Source organism: Puma concolor, chromosome D1, assembly GCF_028749965.1.
Source record: "Puma concolor isolate L17-30 chromosome D1, mPumCon1.1.hap2, whole genome shotgun sequence".
Taxonomy (NCBI): Eukaryota; Metazoa; Chordata; class Mammalia; order Carnivora; family Felidae; genus Puma; species Puma concolor.
Window position 1 is genome coordinate 70,767,620 of NC_141676.1, and position 16,910 is coordinate 70,784,529.

The 16,910-nt window shown below is 37.9% G+C and overlaps 1 protein-coding gene across 5 annotated transcripts in view; it reads left to right on the forward strand.

The window, feature by feature from the left end:
- Nucleotides 1-16,910, forward strand: part of TMEM135 (transmembrane protein 135) — a 460,344-nt gene that overhangs the window by 285,150 nt on the left and 158,284 nt on the right. For 2 of the 5 annotated variants that reach the window (XM_025928629.2, XM_025928628.2), the window contains one exon: nucleotides 526-6,674. The exons of the other annotated variants lie outside the window; for them this stretch is intronic. In XM_025928629.2, the coding sequence (XP_025784414.1) occupies nucleotides 526-658 (133 nt within the window). In that variant the 3' untranslated portion in view covers nucleotides 659-6,674. Of the gene's footprint in view, nucleotides 1-525; nucleotides 6,675-16,910 lie in introns of those variants that run through there. 5 annotated transcript variants of the gene reach the window in all.

The window sequence follows — 16,910 nt, forward strand, 5'->3', positions numbered from 1 at the left end:
AATGAGGGTATGCTTTTACTTCATCATGTCTATTAGAAATTTAAAAACCTATGTGCTGTTTTCCCTTTAATTGTTAAATACTTACACATTCGGATGTATTTTCTGTGGATTGTGAGACATCAAAATGTCAATTATGAAAGAAATTACATTCAGTACCTTTGCCTCATTGGCAAATATTAAGCTCTTTTATTGTTGATATCCTGTGATTTCATTCATCAGAAAAATTGTCATGTATCTGTTTTTCTGTTTGACACAATCTGGTGGAAAGAACTTGAGAGGGGTTTGAAATAACAATGGTGGTTTCTGGGGTTTCGGGTCTAGGGATTCTGATCTCTTTAAACAAAATATGAGACAGTGAATCTTGAGGTAGAGTACCAAAGTGACTCTGCCACTTTGAATCTGCCATTGAGTTCTTCATCACGTCAATCTTTTCTGTTTTCCCACTCCATGAAAGATAGGTCAAGTGAATCATCTTATTTTATAAACTTCATTAAATACTTGTTCACTGTGTCCTCTGTTTTGCAGATTTGCTGTCATGAACCGAAAAGTCCTTGATGTTTTTGGTACTGGTGCATCTAAACACTTTCAGGATTTTATCCCTAGGTTGGATCCAAGATATACAACTGTAACACCAGAGTTGCCCATCGAGTTTTCTTGAAGATGACTGTAATTTATTAATGTGATTTAATGTTTCATTATTTTATCCTGAAGAGTTAACTATGTTGAAACACAAAGAAGGAGTCTTGAGCTTGAACTTCAGTGTTATTTCAATGAGAGATACTCTTTTCTTGTTAGTTTTTCTTACCAGTCAGAAGTACAGAAGCTTTTTAGGAAGGTGTTGCTTAATAATTAAGCGCCCTCTGTAGCCAGAATCTGATTCCGGGTCACTTGTAGTGGTTGACATTATGATATATTATTGATTAAATTATGTCTACAAGCAATCTTAAATAATCTACGTAGAAATGTAGTAACAAATAAGAGTATACTTAAAATTACTTTAAAAGATGTTTTTAGTTCATTCCAGTATAATTCTTGGTTAAAACTAAGAATATTTCTACGTTTTAGGATACAAAGGATCACGGGTACATGGATTTGGTCTGTGTTTTTTTTTTTAACTTTTGAATTGGTAACTATAGTAGTGAAATATTATGGAACTGAAGTAACTCTTCCCAGACAATGCTGCTTTAGTGTGAAGAAATTTAATTGAAGAAAGTGGCCATTCTCACTTCAGGGATGCGAAGACGGGTCTTGTGCTGTTCGGATAAATGCCGTGGTATCCATGCTCCCCTTCCACTGATACCTTCATCTCTCTTCATGGTCAGTCGGGCTGTCTGGCAGCCCAGTGAGCCTATGTACTAATGGCAGGTTAGGAGCAAATGGAATTTGACATATCTGATAAAGCTGAAATGTATGTTTTAATCTTTTACAGAAGCATTACACTTGAATATTTAAAAGCAAATGAAGTTGCTTTTAAACCTCGTGAAGGTGTACGGTGTTTGTTTGCATTTATAAGGACTGAATTCTTCATAGCTCGGTTTGTCTGCCATCGCTGACTTAGAAGGGATCAAAAGTAGTTTGGGCAAATTTGTCAGTTTGTTCCCTCTCCACCATCCCACCTTTACAGTGGATATTTTACAGCTACAAACAATATAAAAATCCAGTAGTTGTTAAAAAGTCCATTTCATCACTATGGGATTCAGGTTCTCCAGCCTCTTTTCAAAAACTTACTGTTTTTTATTCCTGTTAGAACAAACAAGTGACAAAATGTAGTAAGTGTTGATTATGAGTTAGTTCGGGACAGCTGTGATTGAAATATGATTACTCTTCAGAGTTTTTCAGGGAAAAGTCATACTTTTCTAACTTAATAAAAGGCTTAAGTGGTTATGATGTCTATAGTTAATGCAACATATAGGGATAATGGTATATTTTTTTAATATCATTTTGTTGCTGAAAAGTTTTGGGCCGTTGTAAATTAATTATGCAGTAGAACTTGTGTTGCAACAAGAATTATAACCCAGACTTTTAAAATGCTTAATCTGCCATATTCAATTTCACCAAGCCCTGTATATTTCTGTTCACGTGTAATCCTGTCCTCAGTTGTTATGGCAAATTGAAACCCAACAAAAAGATAGACTCTGATACTGTGGTAACAGAGCCACTTTAATGAGGTCAAAATTTTGCATTGTGATTAATTTTTTAGAATTGACTTGTCTATTAGGCAATACTGTTAAGGAATCATTTTGGTTTCAGACTTCAAAATTGCTTAATAAATTAAGTTTTCAGTTTTTATTCCTGGAATCAAAATGATGATTGGTACTGTGTTTAATTTTAAAAATGAAGTATTATAGCAGTGAAGAAAGCACTGCTTCCTGTACCTCATTTTCTTTATTTAGAAATTATGTTTATAATATTTTTCCTGTCAATTTAAAAGAAAAACATTTTAATTCATACGTTGCTGTTTTCATGAACATTAAAAAGGCTATGATGTTGAAAGGCAAATCCTACTGAAATTGGATGAGATTGTTTAGTAAAATCTTACTGTCAAAAGGTGCATTTCTATGATTTCCTTTTTTTTCAAGCTATAGTCATTTTTTAATATAAAATGTAAAATGAAATAACCGTCATGAAGCAGAACATGATAATGAATGTATAGCTTTAGTGAATAATTAATGAATTTTCAGGGGTGAAAAGAGAAATCCAATTTGATTTCATTGAGGCAGACTGCACAGTGTAGCTGTTTGAGAAAACAGACACTGTGTCTGTGCTCCTGAAGACAATCAAAATGATATCTCTCTACCTCTAACCAATCAGGTATCAATAAACCATGTGACACCATAAATAAAGTCAAATAGATGGTTTTTTTAGTCCATTTATACACTAAGGAAATTGTGCCTATGTTAAGTTTCCACCAGAACTGGTTACAGCGAACATTAATGTGTAGACTGCAAAACAGTGCATCGGCGTATTTGTAGTAGTGTGGTTGTTTCACTGCTATTTCCTGTGTCATAAAATCCTAGGGTTTGTACCAACCCAGTAAAGACTGAGGTTGCAAGATAACAAATTGTCTCCGATTTGTTCAAGCCTTGCCAATGTTTCGTCAGATAGTTTTAGACCATTTTATTACTCATTTCTGGAATAAAACCTTTGGTTCGGTTATGCCGTTTCATAAATTCTGTGGTCACTTTGGTAACTTTTTTTTTTGGTCTGTGCACATGGTTGTCACTTGGCTGATATGTAGTTTATTGTTGGTACTCATCTGAAGTTTAGTCAGTTGTTACTTTATTTAGAATTGTATCTTTTTATTCTTTGCTCTCCGATTTTATAATTTGCTTTTTTCTATATTGAACATGTCTTGTGTGATTAAACCCAAATTGGTCAGCTGTCCTAGTATTTTCTTTGTTGAGCTTGAGCATTCGTCTCCTTGTGGACTGTGCTCAGGCTGACATTTGATTTAGTTGTTAATACTGACAAAATTGTATTCTGCTTGTATGGTATCACAGTCCCAAGTTTCTGAGTCCCCTGCCAGTGTATAGTTAATGAAAATCGATTTCCTTTTCCCGCAAAGAGCTTCGTCCATTGTCTTAGGTCACATCCCCCTCACTGTGGTGATCAAGAAGCCTCTCAGCAGTGCCAGAGGGGCGGGCCCACTGGGACCATTGGCCTGGTGTTCTTACTGCCTTGAATCAGAGACGCCGCCACGCCCTTATAGTCCTTGAATTCTTTCTGTGATTTATCTGCACTGTAAAGACAGAAAGTAGATCTACAGAAGGTGACTCAGTCAGTTAAGTGTCCAACTCTTGGTTTCAGTTCAGGTCATGATCTCACGGTTTTGTGAGTTAAGCCCCGCATCAGGGGCTCCCAGTGCAGAGCCTGACCCTCTGTGTGTGTGTGTGTGTGTGTCTCTCTCTCTATCTCTGCCCGTTCCATGTCCGTACTGTCTCTGTCTCAAATAAATAAATAAACTTTAAAAAAGGTAGTTTGACAGAGCAACAAGATCATTCTTACATGGATGGTTTTTTTTTACAAAAGTATTCGTTTCTGAATTGTTAAGATATCTGAAAAACGTCATCTTCCCTAACACCTTCACTTGTTGCTGCTTATCAGCCTGGTATTCAGTTTCATGGGGTGAACTTGGATAACTGAAAATGAACGACCAAGAAAAACATACAGGAAAAAGAGTAAGAAATGAGTGTTTCCTTTAGGGCTGGGTTGAAACTGTGATGAATAATAAATAAGATTAGTTATTTGTGGATGCCCAGGAGACTGTTCTTATAGTTGCCTCAAGCCTGCACCCTCCTTTTCACAGCTCCTTTCCTGTCGGTGCCTTAGCTAGCTCTGCACTTCTTTCTTGTCGAATTGGTGAGGAAGGGGGTGTCTGGGACTGAGATCAGGGGTGTGGACATAGATCCTGGGGTTATGATTCTTCCCTCAAGCCTGTGATATGGGGACCCCAGGACTGAGGCTGTGCTTCTGTTTCATCTGTAGCCTCAGGTGACTTTGCTATTGCACTATGGTTGTGAAAAGGGTAACGACAAAGACATGAGACTGACACTGGTGTGTGATTTCTGGAAGTGGAGAAGGGGCAGGAACTTGGCCATGATGTACCAGCCCTGGGAGTGCAGCAGGGCAGTGCATAGCCTTAAGCTTCCAGCTGTGGGGAATAAGATGTGTGCTACTTTACATGAGGGAAAAATGAGTGACTTAACTGGGAGAAAGAGTTAATATCTGGTAATGCTCTCTTACTCTGTGACGTGGCCTCTCTCTCCTTCACCTCTGCCCCAGCTCTCTCCTCTCTCCTCCTTCCCAGCCTTGGAATCTTTCTGGCTGACCTTGTGTTGCCCGCCCCCCCCCCCCACCCCCACCCTGCTCATCCCCAAGCCTCTTGCCTTTTTTCTGCCAACTGGTGTTACATTCCACTAACTATCTCCTTGAATGTGAACACTCTCTTGCTCCCTTTGGTGGCAGCTGGGAAGGTGGGGAGGCTGTAATGGGATCATAAAAATGGAATAACCATTTTCAGGGACAGTGACTTTTGATATAGCTCTGCATTTCTTGGGCAGAACGTATGGAGGATAATTGTACATGTGTGGAAAGAGGTGCTTCTTTGAATGTGGGGCCTTTAAATTCAAGACAGTCCTTGTGTTCTCAACAACCCTGTGACATCACCTGACTTGCTGTGGCTACATGGAAGAAGCAAGAATTTATTTCCTATTTCCTTTTGCTTTCTCCATTTTCTTTCCACCTCTCATTCCTCCAGATGTGTCCTAAGTGAAATCATGTATTGGGCTTTATCCTTTGTCCTTGCAAACCTGCAAATCCTTGTAATAGCGCACACACACACACACACACACACACACACACACACACACCACACCACACATACACACTTCATCTCGTCCACAGCAGAGGCATCAGGATGTCAGGTGCAATTTGTACTTTTTCTCCAGTTCACAAGCCCCTGCACTTTGCCTGTTCAGTTTTTTGTTCAGTTTAGTGCCCACCTCCCCTGCCCCCACCCTAAAGCATAACATTCTAATCTTGTAAGAAAACCCCAAGCTGTGGGTAATAGGATGTTTCCTGGTCTTGGCACACAACATACAAGTGTCAGCAGCTCTGTGTGGCTGGGGAGGTCCAGCCTTCCACAAGTGGACCTGTGGGCCTATAATGGCTGAAATCATCCAGGAGTATTACTTTCCTCTGTCCCTTAATTTGGACCAGGCAGTTTCTGGTGCCTGCTTCCCCAGTGTCTGTTAAATTTGACTCAGTCATCAGTCAACCCCTCAAGTGAATTTTCTTTTCAGATTGTTTTGGTCACACAAGAGGATGCTGTGGTTACTGGGATGGATTGGTGCCAAAGGCCCATAAAAGTTTAAAGCATGAAGTATTCCTGTCATTGGTCATTATGGGGTGGGGTGCCAAAAGGAGTGGGTGAGAGGAAACTGCACACATACGTTTCAGTCTCCCCTCTTCCCTATTTCTTACCTTCCAAGCACTGTGCTGTCCTACCACATCTTTGACATTTATTTCTTCAGTTTGAGTTCTCTAGAAGGAAAAAGAAAGTTCTTATTTTCCTTTTTGTTTCTGAGAGAACTGAAGGTGAGACTTAAGCATCGGTCAAAGAAGAGCCTGCAGGAATATTGTGGAATGTGTTAGAAAAAGAGATAGCTTTTCTTCCTCTCCTCTCCCCTCAGAAGTGAGTCAGAGAGGGATTCATTCAAAATGGGAATATCTAGAGTCATATTCCAGTGACACATGAGACAGGTGTATACTACCAGGCACAGTGAAGAGACACAGTCTATGAAAGAGAAGGAATGGGGATTTTTCTCAGAATTATTAGTGTAGGGGCCATGTCTGCAAGCATTTTATATATATGTGTGTGTGTGAGTGTGTGTAGGTATATACATATATATATGTATATATGTATATGTATATGTATATATGTATACATATACACATGTATATATGTATGTGTATGAACCTGACTGGAGGCCAGTGGTCAAACTAGGTATTGACTAACAAGGTGCTTTGCTTCCTCAAAGTATTCGATGTTGGTGGCATGACTTGATTGAATGGCCTTGTAATGCTTAAGACTGACAGCAGTTGTTTCCACAGTAATTTGAAAATGTGTTCAATGTATTAAGAGAGGTTTTATATGAATAAAGTTTTAAAATTCCTCCTTTTGAACTGTAATTTGTGTGTTAGGTAAAATCTGCAAAACTACAGGAAGAAATTCAGTTGCATCTAAATCTGAGTCTGCAGATTTTAAAACATATCATTCTCAGGAATTTGGGTTTCCTTAAGACCTTAAGTAGGCAGGGGGCACCTGGGTAGCTCATTTGGTTAAGCGTGGGACTTCCCCTCAGGTCACGATTTCACAGTTCATGGGTTCAAGCCCCGCATCAGGCTCTGTGCTGACAGCTCAGAGCCTGGAGCCTGCTTCAGATTCTTTGTCTCCCTCTCTTTCTGTCCCTCTCCTATTCACACGCTGTCTCAGTCTCTGTCAAAAGTGAATAAACATAGGGGTGCCTGAGTGGCTCAGTCAGTTGAGCATCCAAACTGCAGCTCATGTCATGATCTCACAGTTCGTAAGTTCAAGCCCTACATCAGGTTTTGTGCTGACAGCTCAGAGCCTGGAGCCTGGAGCCTGGAGCCTACTTTGGATTCTGTCTCCCTCTCTGCCCCTCTCCCACCTACTCACTCTCTGTCTCTCTCAAAAATAGATAGACATTAAAATTTTTTTTAATGAATAAACATAAAAAATAAAAAAGACCTAAAGAGGCAGGATGGATAAATCTACAAAACTAGAGGTATAAATAAATCATATGGGCATTTTTATTCCCCCACTAGAACTCCTCATATAACTCGAATTAAATTTCAAAAATGGATTGCAAGCCGTTGTTAATTGCTCACCTAGTGGCTGTTTAATCCTTCTTCCTTGCTGATGGAGCACTGATTTTAAGACAGCAGTACGCCCAGCTGAGGTGATGGATCATGCTTTTTCTAGGTGTTTCATATGTCACTCCTTTCTTCTTGTCCAGATATTTTTCCTTCCTTTTTGCTGAAGCTGCTCATGTGATCCAGTTTGGGCCAGTAAGATGTAATGGGAAATCTGGGAAGCTCTTGGGAAAATTTTCCCTCCCTGATTAAAGGACAGCTTTTTTAGCTCTCCTTTTTCTCTTGTTCAGAAAACTAGTTAATGAGATATGGATCTGTGGCAACAACCTTGCAGATAACGAGGTGAAGAGTACAAAGATGAAAAGCCATTATGTTAAAGATGTCAGAGCAGAAAAATGGAAGGAACCTGCCTCCCAGATGACATTCTTCTGCCACTGAACCAACGCCAGTAACCACATAACTCTGAGAATTGAGAAAACAAACCTCCATCACTTAAGGCTCTCTTAGTCAAGGATTCTGTTATGTCCAGCTAAAAACATTTCTAATCGACACATTCCAATCCTATATAGATCAGACCTCAGATTCATTTCCCATTGTATATTCTCCTCCCTTGATTTAGAATGTGCTCTGCTTGCCTCCCCTCCTCCACTTCTGCATGTGTCCTGAAATATTCGGTCACCTCTTGGAAGGTTTTGCTGATCGTTTATCTCTGTCTTCCTGAAGCAGTTTGCTAATTCTTCCCACAAAGCCCATTCCATTTGAGTCTCATTAGCTGTGTGCTCACCTGTTGCTCCTTTAAAAGATCATGTGTATATGTGAAGGGCAAAGATCACAGCTTATCCCCTCATGTCTGTGCCTAAACCAGGCCTTTGTATTGAGGGGTGGGGTGGAGTGTTAGGGTGGGAAGTGGTGGTCTCAGCAACCGAATACATGCTAACTTTGTGGAGTCTGCAGACTGAAAACCTACCCTGAGCCATCCATGTAAAAGTCTGGAAAACATTATCTTTATAAATGATTTTGTAAATACTCCAGGAAATTGGCTTCTACTACCATTCCAGCAGCTATTAGAGCCAGTTTGGCTTCAGGTCTTAGAGAAATGATTTGTCATCTGTTTCATTTGTTTGCTTTTTCCTGACAGAGCTGGAATTCTGGATTATTCCCCACTTTAAAAACTGCCAAATCTAAACCAGAAGTAGACAGGGCAGGACACAAGTCTCTTCCTTCCCATTCATTTTCACAGTGTAAAAATTCACAGGCAGTTTTCCTAGAATTACACTTCATGTCTGGCTTTTCAATCGTGTATTAGGGTTATTTTTTCCCTATAACAGAGAGGATCTTAAATATTTGAGAGAGAAAGGCTTGGGATCACTCTTAACAATATAGGCAGGGCCCTTAACAAATAGCTTCTTTGGATACTTTTAGGGGGAAAGGAAGGGGAATGAAATGCATGAGGTACCTGTGATAGAGGGTAGGTCGTTTATATCACATTCAAACCTTAGAGCCTAGGAGGTAGATATTATTGGTTCTGTTTCACCAATGAGAGAACTGGGAATCAGAGAGGCTGATGATTTGCCCATGGTGGCATTCCCTGAATTGGAGCTCAGATCTCCAAGAGTTGAAAGTTTTAATTTTTTTTTCTTTTTCTTTTCTCTCAGAATATAACAGTCCCTGCCAAGAAGTGGCATCTTTACTCCCCTCTTTTAAAAATCATCGTATAAAATTGTAATAAAAATCATGCCTCCAAAAATGATTTTGACATTTACTTGCAGCTCAGATAGAAGAACAAGAACTGGAATTACCTTCTCACTTGAAAAAACAAAACAAAACATACCAGAAAATCCTGATAATATGTATATAAAACAACAGTTTTCAGACACTGGACATCAAGCGCTGCAGGGTGGTGATCCCTGAAGGAAGGAAAATCAATGAGTTGACTCCTGTGATCACCTCAGCTAGTATCCAGAGAGAGATTCCAGGTTACAACTCAGGAAGGGAGCACCACACGGTGCCCAGAGGTCTTCCTGAGGTGAAGAAACAGACCTGGGAGTCCAGAGAGGCCAAAATGGGTGACGTTGATAAGGCGGGGTACAAGAGAGGAGCAAGCTGCACAGAGAGGAAGCAGAGAGTTTTAAAAGGGGTCCCCCTTGGGACTGAAGCTGAGTACTTCTGTATGCTTGGAAGGAAGCTCCTGAGGCTGGAGAAAGAACCAGCCTCCTCTGAAAGGAGCAGAGAGGCCAATCATTGAAGTCTGCACAAGGCAATGAATAGTTTGCCTTCCTGCTAGCCAGAGTGGAAAATTTTGTAATTCAAAGGGCACCAGATCGGAGAGTCAAAAGTGTCGCTTCAGTAGGAGAGCTAAATTAGCCGTGGACTAAAGGCTCAAAAGTGTCAAACAGTTTCTAAGTAACTCTTTCCTAGACCAAAGTACAAGAACATAGGAATACAAACATGTACTGAGCATAGAACAAGGTAAAATTCCAAATGTTTGGCATCTAATAAAATTGCTAGGCCTGCAAAGTGTCAGAAAATACAACCCATAAGAAAAGGGGAAAACACACACACACACACACACACACACACACACACACACACACAACAAAACACCAGACCCAGAATGACACAAATAGTAGAATTACTATGAGTACAAAAGAGTATTGTAACTGTATGTCATATCCTTAAGAAGGTGGTAGTTAGGAAGAAGAGAGAAGGCTGAGCATGTTAAGTAGAGACATGCAAGATATAAAAAGGACCAGAGGGGTGCCTGGGTGGCTCAGTCAGTTAAGCGTTCCACTCTTGATTTTGGCTCAGGGCATAATCTCATGGTTCGTGAGTTCTAGCCCCCCATAGGGTTCTGTGCTGACAGTGCAGAGCCTGCTTGGGATTCTCTCCCTCCCTCTCTTTGTCAAAATAAATAAACAAACTTAAAAAAAACAAAAAGGACCAGAAAATAACTTGTAAGAGATGAAAAATAAATTGTCTGAGGAAAACAAAAACCTGAGTGTGATTAATAGTAGATTAGATGCAAAAGAAAAGATTATGGAAATTGAAGACCTAGCAGCAGAAACTATCCAAAACTTTAGAGTGAAACATTCATTACTGAAAAAAAAAAAAAGTGGACCAAAGAACTTCAGTGACCTGTGGGTCACTTTCAGGCAGCCTGATGTACATATAATGGAGTGTCTTCAAGGGACACAAGATAGGTGTGAGGAGGAGAGAGGTCCAGAAAAATGTTTTGTGTTTTCATTTTCACTCAAGTCATTTGAGGACATGACGGCCACCTTTTAAAATTAGATGAAAATTAGAAACCTACAGATCCAGGAAGCTTACTGAATTCCAGGGACAAGAAGCAGGAAGAGTCATGTCAGAGCTCGTCTTAATCAAATTGCTTTAAACCAGTGATAAAAAGGAAATCTTCTATAGCATGTAAAGGAGGGGGAAAAGATATGGCACATACAGAGGATTTCAGATAAAAATGACAGGAAATTTCTCATTGTAAATAATGGAAGACAGAAGACAGTGGAGCAAATATCATTAGTAAAAAGAACAGACAAACCTGTCAACCTAGACTTCTATATTCAGTGGAAATATCTTTCAGACAACAGAGGCAAAATAATGTTTCAAACATCCAAAAAATGAATATATCACCAGCACACCTACATTACAAGAAATGTTGTATTTATTTTTTCTTCAAGTACAATTAACATACAGTGTTATATTAGTTTCAGGTGTACAGTATTACATTTCTCACTGTTCAAGAAATGTTTTAAAAAATCAGATATGAAATAATACCAGTGAAAATATGATTAACATGTAAAAAGGAAAGCTTTTTTATTTTTAAATCTCTTTAAAAGATAATGCTGAAAGCAAATATAGCAAAATGTCAAAGTAAAATGTAATAATTACACAGAAGTTTAAGGAGGGGAAGATGGAAGGATTACCATAGTATAGAATTCTATACATGAAGTTGTATAATATTGAAGGAAAACTGGTAAGTTAAAGGTATGTAATATATATATATATATATTATATATATATAAATAAATACATATAATATATATATATAATATATATATATATAATAACCTAAAGAAAGCAGATATACTATAGCACTAGCAAAGTAGATTTCAGAGCTTGAGAATATTACCAAGATTAAGGATTATGATGGTTATTTATGATAAAGGTGTCAGTTCAATAAGAGGAAATTACAATCCTAAGTATGTGCATAATAACAGAACTTCTAGATGAAGAAAAGTCTGATAGATCTACCTGGAGAAAGAACCATCCCATAAATATAGTTGGATATTTCAACACCTTCAATAATTGATAAGACACATAGACAACATCCACAACTATTTAGAAAATTGAAAAACACTGTCAGCCATCATAACTGATCTTTATAGATCACCCAACAACACTATATATATATTTTTTTTTTCATGTGTGTTGAGAATATTTCCTACAGAGACCATATTCTGGACCATAAAGCAAGTCACAATAAATAAAGGGTTCAAATCATACAAAGTATATTCTCTGGCAAAAGAAAAACTAAAAAATCAATAGCAGATATTTGGAAAATCTCCAAATATTTGGAAAGTAAACAAAATGCTTATGATGAAGAAATAAAAGTAGTTTAGAAATGTTTGACCTGAATGAAGATGAGAACACAATATATTGACATTTATTAGATAGATAAGGCAATACTTAGAGGAAAATTTATAACACTAGTTGCCTGTATTATATAGAAGATTCTCAAATCAGTGATCTCAACTTCTACCTTAAGGAACCAGAAAAAGAGCAAATTAAATAAAAAAAATGAAGTAGTAAGATCAGAAATCAAAATAAAAATGGAAAAATAAGAGAAAAATTAAAAGCTGTTTCTTTGAGAAAAATTAATAGCAATGGTAAGCCTTTAGCCGGGTTGGAAAAAATAAAAGGTCAGCACAGGACTATTAGGAAGAGAGGGATGACATCACTACAGATTTTTCAGAAATTGTGAGTATTATAAACAACTTTGTGCTAATAAATTTGACAATTTAGAGTCACTGGACAAATTCCTTGAAAGATACAAACTAACAAAGCTTCTGCAAGAAGAACTGGATAATTTGAATAGTGCTGGCAGTCTTTTAAATAGAATTTTTAGTTAAAAGCCTTCCCACGAGCAAAACTCTAGGATCGGCTCAGTTCCTTGGTGAGTTCCACCAAACATCTAAGGAAGACATAATACCAATTCTATACACACTTTTTCAGAAAGTTAAAGAGAGAACACTTAACATCTGATTCTATGAGGCCAACATTTTCCTAATAACAAAAACAGGCGAGGAAATGACAAGACAACCAAAGCCCAACGTCCTTCTGAACATGTAGACAAAAAATTTTAACGAAATTTTAGGAAAGTGAATAAAGAAGAGAACACATTATGACCAAGTGAAATTTACCCCAAGAATGCAAACATGGGAAATCAATCAGTGTCATTTATCATACTAGTCTGCTAAAAAAGAAAAAAAAAAATGTGATCATCTCAAGAGAACTGAAAAAGCGTTTGACAAATTTCACCATCTCCTCCTCATAACTCTCAGCAAACTGGGAATAGGGGAGAATCTCTTCAAACTAGGAATAGAAAGGAATTTTCTAATAAAGGGCACCCACCAGAAAAAAAAAAACCCTATGGTTAACATCATGCCTAATTATGAATTAATTAATACTTTCCCTCTAATATCAACATGACACGTATGTCATTGTGCTGGAAGTTCTAGCCATTGCAGTAAGACTTGAAAAATAAGCCAAATTAGAAAACAGTAAGTAAAATACTGTCTTCAGTGGCAGACAACATGCTCATTTATGTAGAAAATCTTAAGAAACCTATAAAAAACTATTAGAATTGATAAATTTTGTAAGCTGATTCTAAAATGTATATAGAAGTGCAAAATATATAAAATGGCCAAAACTACTTCAAAAAAGAACAAAGGGGACCTACACTATCTGATTTTAAGACATTATAAAGCTACCAAAAGCAAAATATTCTATGTACTGATACAAAGATGGGCAAATAGATCAGTCAAACATAATGCAAAGTCCAGAAATCAACCTAGATATTTTTGGTTAACTGATTTTTAACAAAGATGTCATGGTAATTCATTGGGGAAAGGATAATCTTTTCAGCACGTGTGCCGAACCATTTGGGTAGCCATATGCAAAAGCAAACACAAAAACAAACAAAATAGAAAACTGGCTCTTCAAAGGACACTTTGAAGGAGATGTAAACACAGTTGACATACTAGGAGAAAATGTTTGCAAATCACAGTTATTAAAGGGCTTTATCCAAATATATGAAGAACTCTGTAAAACTCAGTAGGGAGATGACTTCTGGCATAACAGCATGAACAGCTCTGCTGACTCACTCTCCAGTGAAACTGGTGAAAATTATTGCTAAAATTCACTCATTTAAAGCCTCTAGAAATGGCCCAAAGAACAAACAGCAAATGAAGAACCATTTCTTCAAGAAATTCTATGAAAATTTAATAAGGAAGATGAATTTTACTTTGAGTAAGAAAGGTGAATCTTACTTTCAGTAAAAAAAAAAAAAAAAAAAGTCTGTTGTATTTGAACCAATGTCCTCCCCACTTCCCTCCCAGCTCAGCTTTGTGGAGACTCCACTCCATACTGCTGCAGCCAAGAATATAGGTCTCTCTCACTACCCAGCTGCTAGCAAGAAGGCTTTCTTTCAGGAGTTGCAGGACTTCAGTGGTTCTCATCCTGTCCCCAGCTGACTAATGCTGAGGCGAAGTCCCTGGCAAGTGCAGTTGAGAGGTGAGAACTCTCTTCTATCCAACCCTCATCATGGAGTGAGGGCTCTCCCTTGAATGCAGCACACGGAGAATACTGGGGCCCTGACAGCCTTTTCTCCATCTTGTGAAAAGCAAGCCAAGAGGACCTCAGGCTACTGCCCTTCCCCACCTCCACTGAGCTCTCAGCTCCAAGAGTAAAAGTGTCATTCCAAAAGAAGCTTGCCATTCTCTACTCCCAACTCCACAGTCAAGGAAAAATGGAAGGGAACCTTACCATTACTACTGTCATCTCAGGTTCACTAAGGCTACCCAAAGCTATATGAGCCCCCACTCCCCCAGGAGCAACCACAGAGGCTGAGAGAGAAATAGACTTCACTAAAATAGTTCAACCAGTCATTAGACAAATAAGTAAGTAAGAACAATATGTCTCGGGGGTGGGGAGACCTCCAACCCAGAGTTGCTACAAGGTATCTAAAATGTTCAGTTTCCAATGAAAATTTATTAAACATGCAAGGAAACAGGGAAGTATACCCAGGGAAAAGAAATGGGCAACAGAATCTACTTGTGAGAGTAATCAGATGTGAGATTTAATGGGAATATATTTCAAAGCAGTCATTACAAGTAAGTTCACAGTAAAGGAAAGCTTGATTAAAACAAGTAAAGGAAGGTATGATGAAAATATAGCATCAAATAGAAAATATCATAAAGAGGTTGAATGTTTAAAAAGAACCAAACGGAAATTCTAGAGATGACAAGTATGATAACTGAAATAAAAAATTCAATGGAGAAACTCAACAATGGATTTGAACTGATGGGAGAAAGACTTAAGTGAACCTCAAAATAGATCAACAGAGGTTGTGCAAGCCAAAGAATACAGAAAGGAAAAAGAATGATAAACAGAACCTTGAGGAAGATGGGCACCTTCAATGCCCTGATATATACATAATGGGAGTATCAGGAGGAGAAGAGAGAGAAGAGATATTCAAAGAAATAGTGGCTAAAAACTTTCCAAATTTATTGGAAAACTATAACCTACATCCAGGAGGTTCAGTGAACTCCTAGTTGGATAAACTCAAAAGAGATCTGCAAATAGACACATCACAGTAAAAATGCTGAAAATTAAAGACAATAAAAAAATTAAAAGCAGCAAGAGAAAAGATGCACCATTTAACAAGGGAACCCTAATAAGGTTATAAACTGACTTAGCAGAAACAGTGGAGGTTAGAAGACCATGGAATAACACATTCAAAGTGCTTAAAACTCAGTAGCAAGTAAACAATTTGATTTTTTAAGTAGGCAGTAGAGTTGGATACATGGATGGCAAATTAGCACATGAAAATATGCTCATAATCCTTGCCAATTAAAACCAGACTGAGATACCACTACACACTCACTAAAATGACTCTAATCTAAAAGACTGACTATAATAAGGATGTGTACTAAGGATGGCAAGGATGTGGACCAGCCTGAACACTTACCTACAGCTGATGGGAATGTAAAATGGAACAACTTATTTGGAAAGTAATTTGTAGTTTCTTAAAAAAATCAAACATGTAGTGTCATTTTAGTCAGACATTGCAGTCCTAAGTATTTACCTAAGAGAAACAAAATTCTATATCCATACTAAAGACGTGTGTAAATGTTCAGAGCCGCTTTCTTTGCAATAGCTGGAAAGTAGATACAAACTAAATACCTTCCAGTAGGTGAAAGGATGAAGTTTGGTATATGCATACAATAAAATATATGCAGCAATAAAAAAGAATTAACTAGTGATACATGCAACAACATGTTAACGGGTTTTTTTTAAACCTCTCGTGAAATATACAAAATTACAACCTCCAATCCCACAAAAACTTGAGTTCAGTATTTATCACAAAACAAATAATTATGTAGTCACCAACAAGATCAAGAAATTGCCAGCACCAAGAAGCTGAAATTGTACCCTCTTGCAGTCACTAAGCTTATCTACCTCAAACGTAGCCAGTGTCCTTTTTACCATAGTCACTTCTGCCTTAACATGCATTCCCAAGTGGCAGAGATTACATTGGCTAGAGAATTGAATTTTATGTGAATGGAATTATGCATGATGTTTTTGTTTTGTTCGTTTTGTTTTTGGTATCTGGCTTCTTTCTCTCAGCTTTAGATTGTTGTGTGTTGCTGTAATTTGTTTATTTTTATTTTTTACAGTATTCTGAATATACCACGGACAGGAGTTGTTTCTTGTGTAGGGCTATTATAAAGATGCCACTGTTAACATTTCTGTATATGAGTCTCAGTGCCCTGCACACACTTTTCCATGGGTTATAGACCTGGGGGTGGGGCTTAGGGGATTGCACATCTTCAAGTTTATTAGATCAACCTCTTCTATGGAACGTGGCCATTCCAGCTTATACTACCACAGAGCTCTGTGGCTGTCAAAGCTTTGTCCTGTCTCATAGTTTCTCAGCGAAAGCAACCCCAAATGCTTGTCTCATCTTTCTGGGCTTGTCTTACCTATGGATCTGGCTCATTAATTCATTTTCTAATTGGCTCTGTAATGCCTTCAAGAAGTTGTTTCTTTCATATTTTCCCCATTTTTGATGGCTTTTTTCATTTGGAGGATTTTTTGTGTGTGTGAAATATCTATCCCACCATTACTGGAAGCAGAACATTTATTATTTATGGAAGCATTCATTGTGTGCCTCATGTCTACAGACAATTCTGGGTGGAAGAGGATCTTTCTCAATTTTA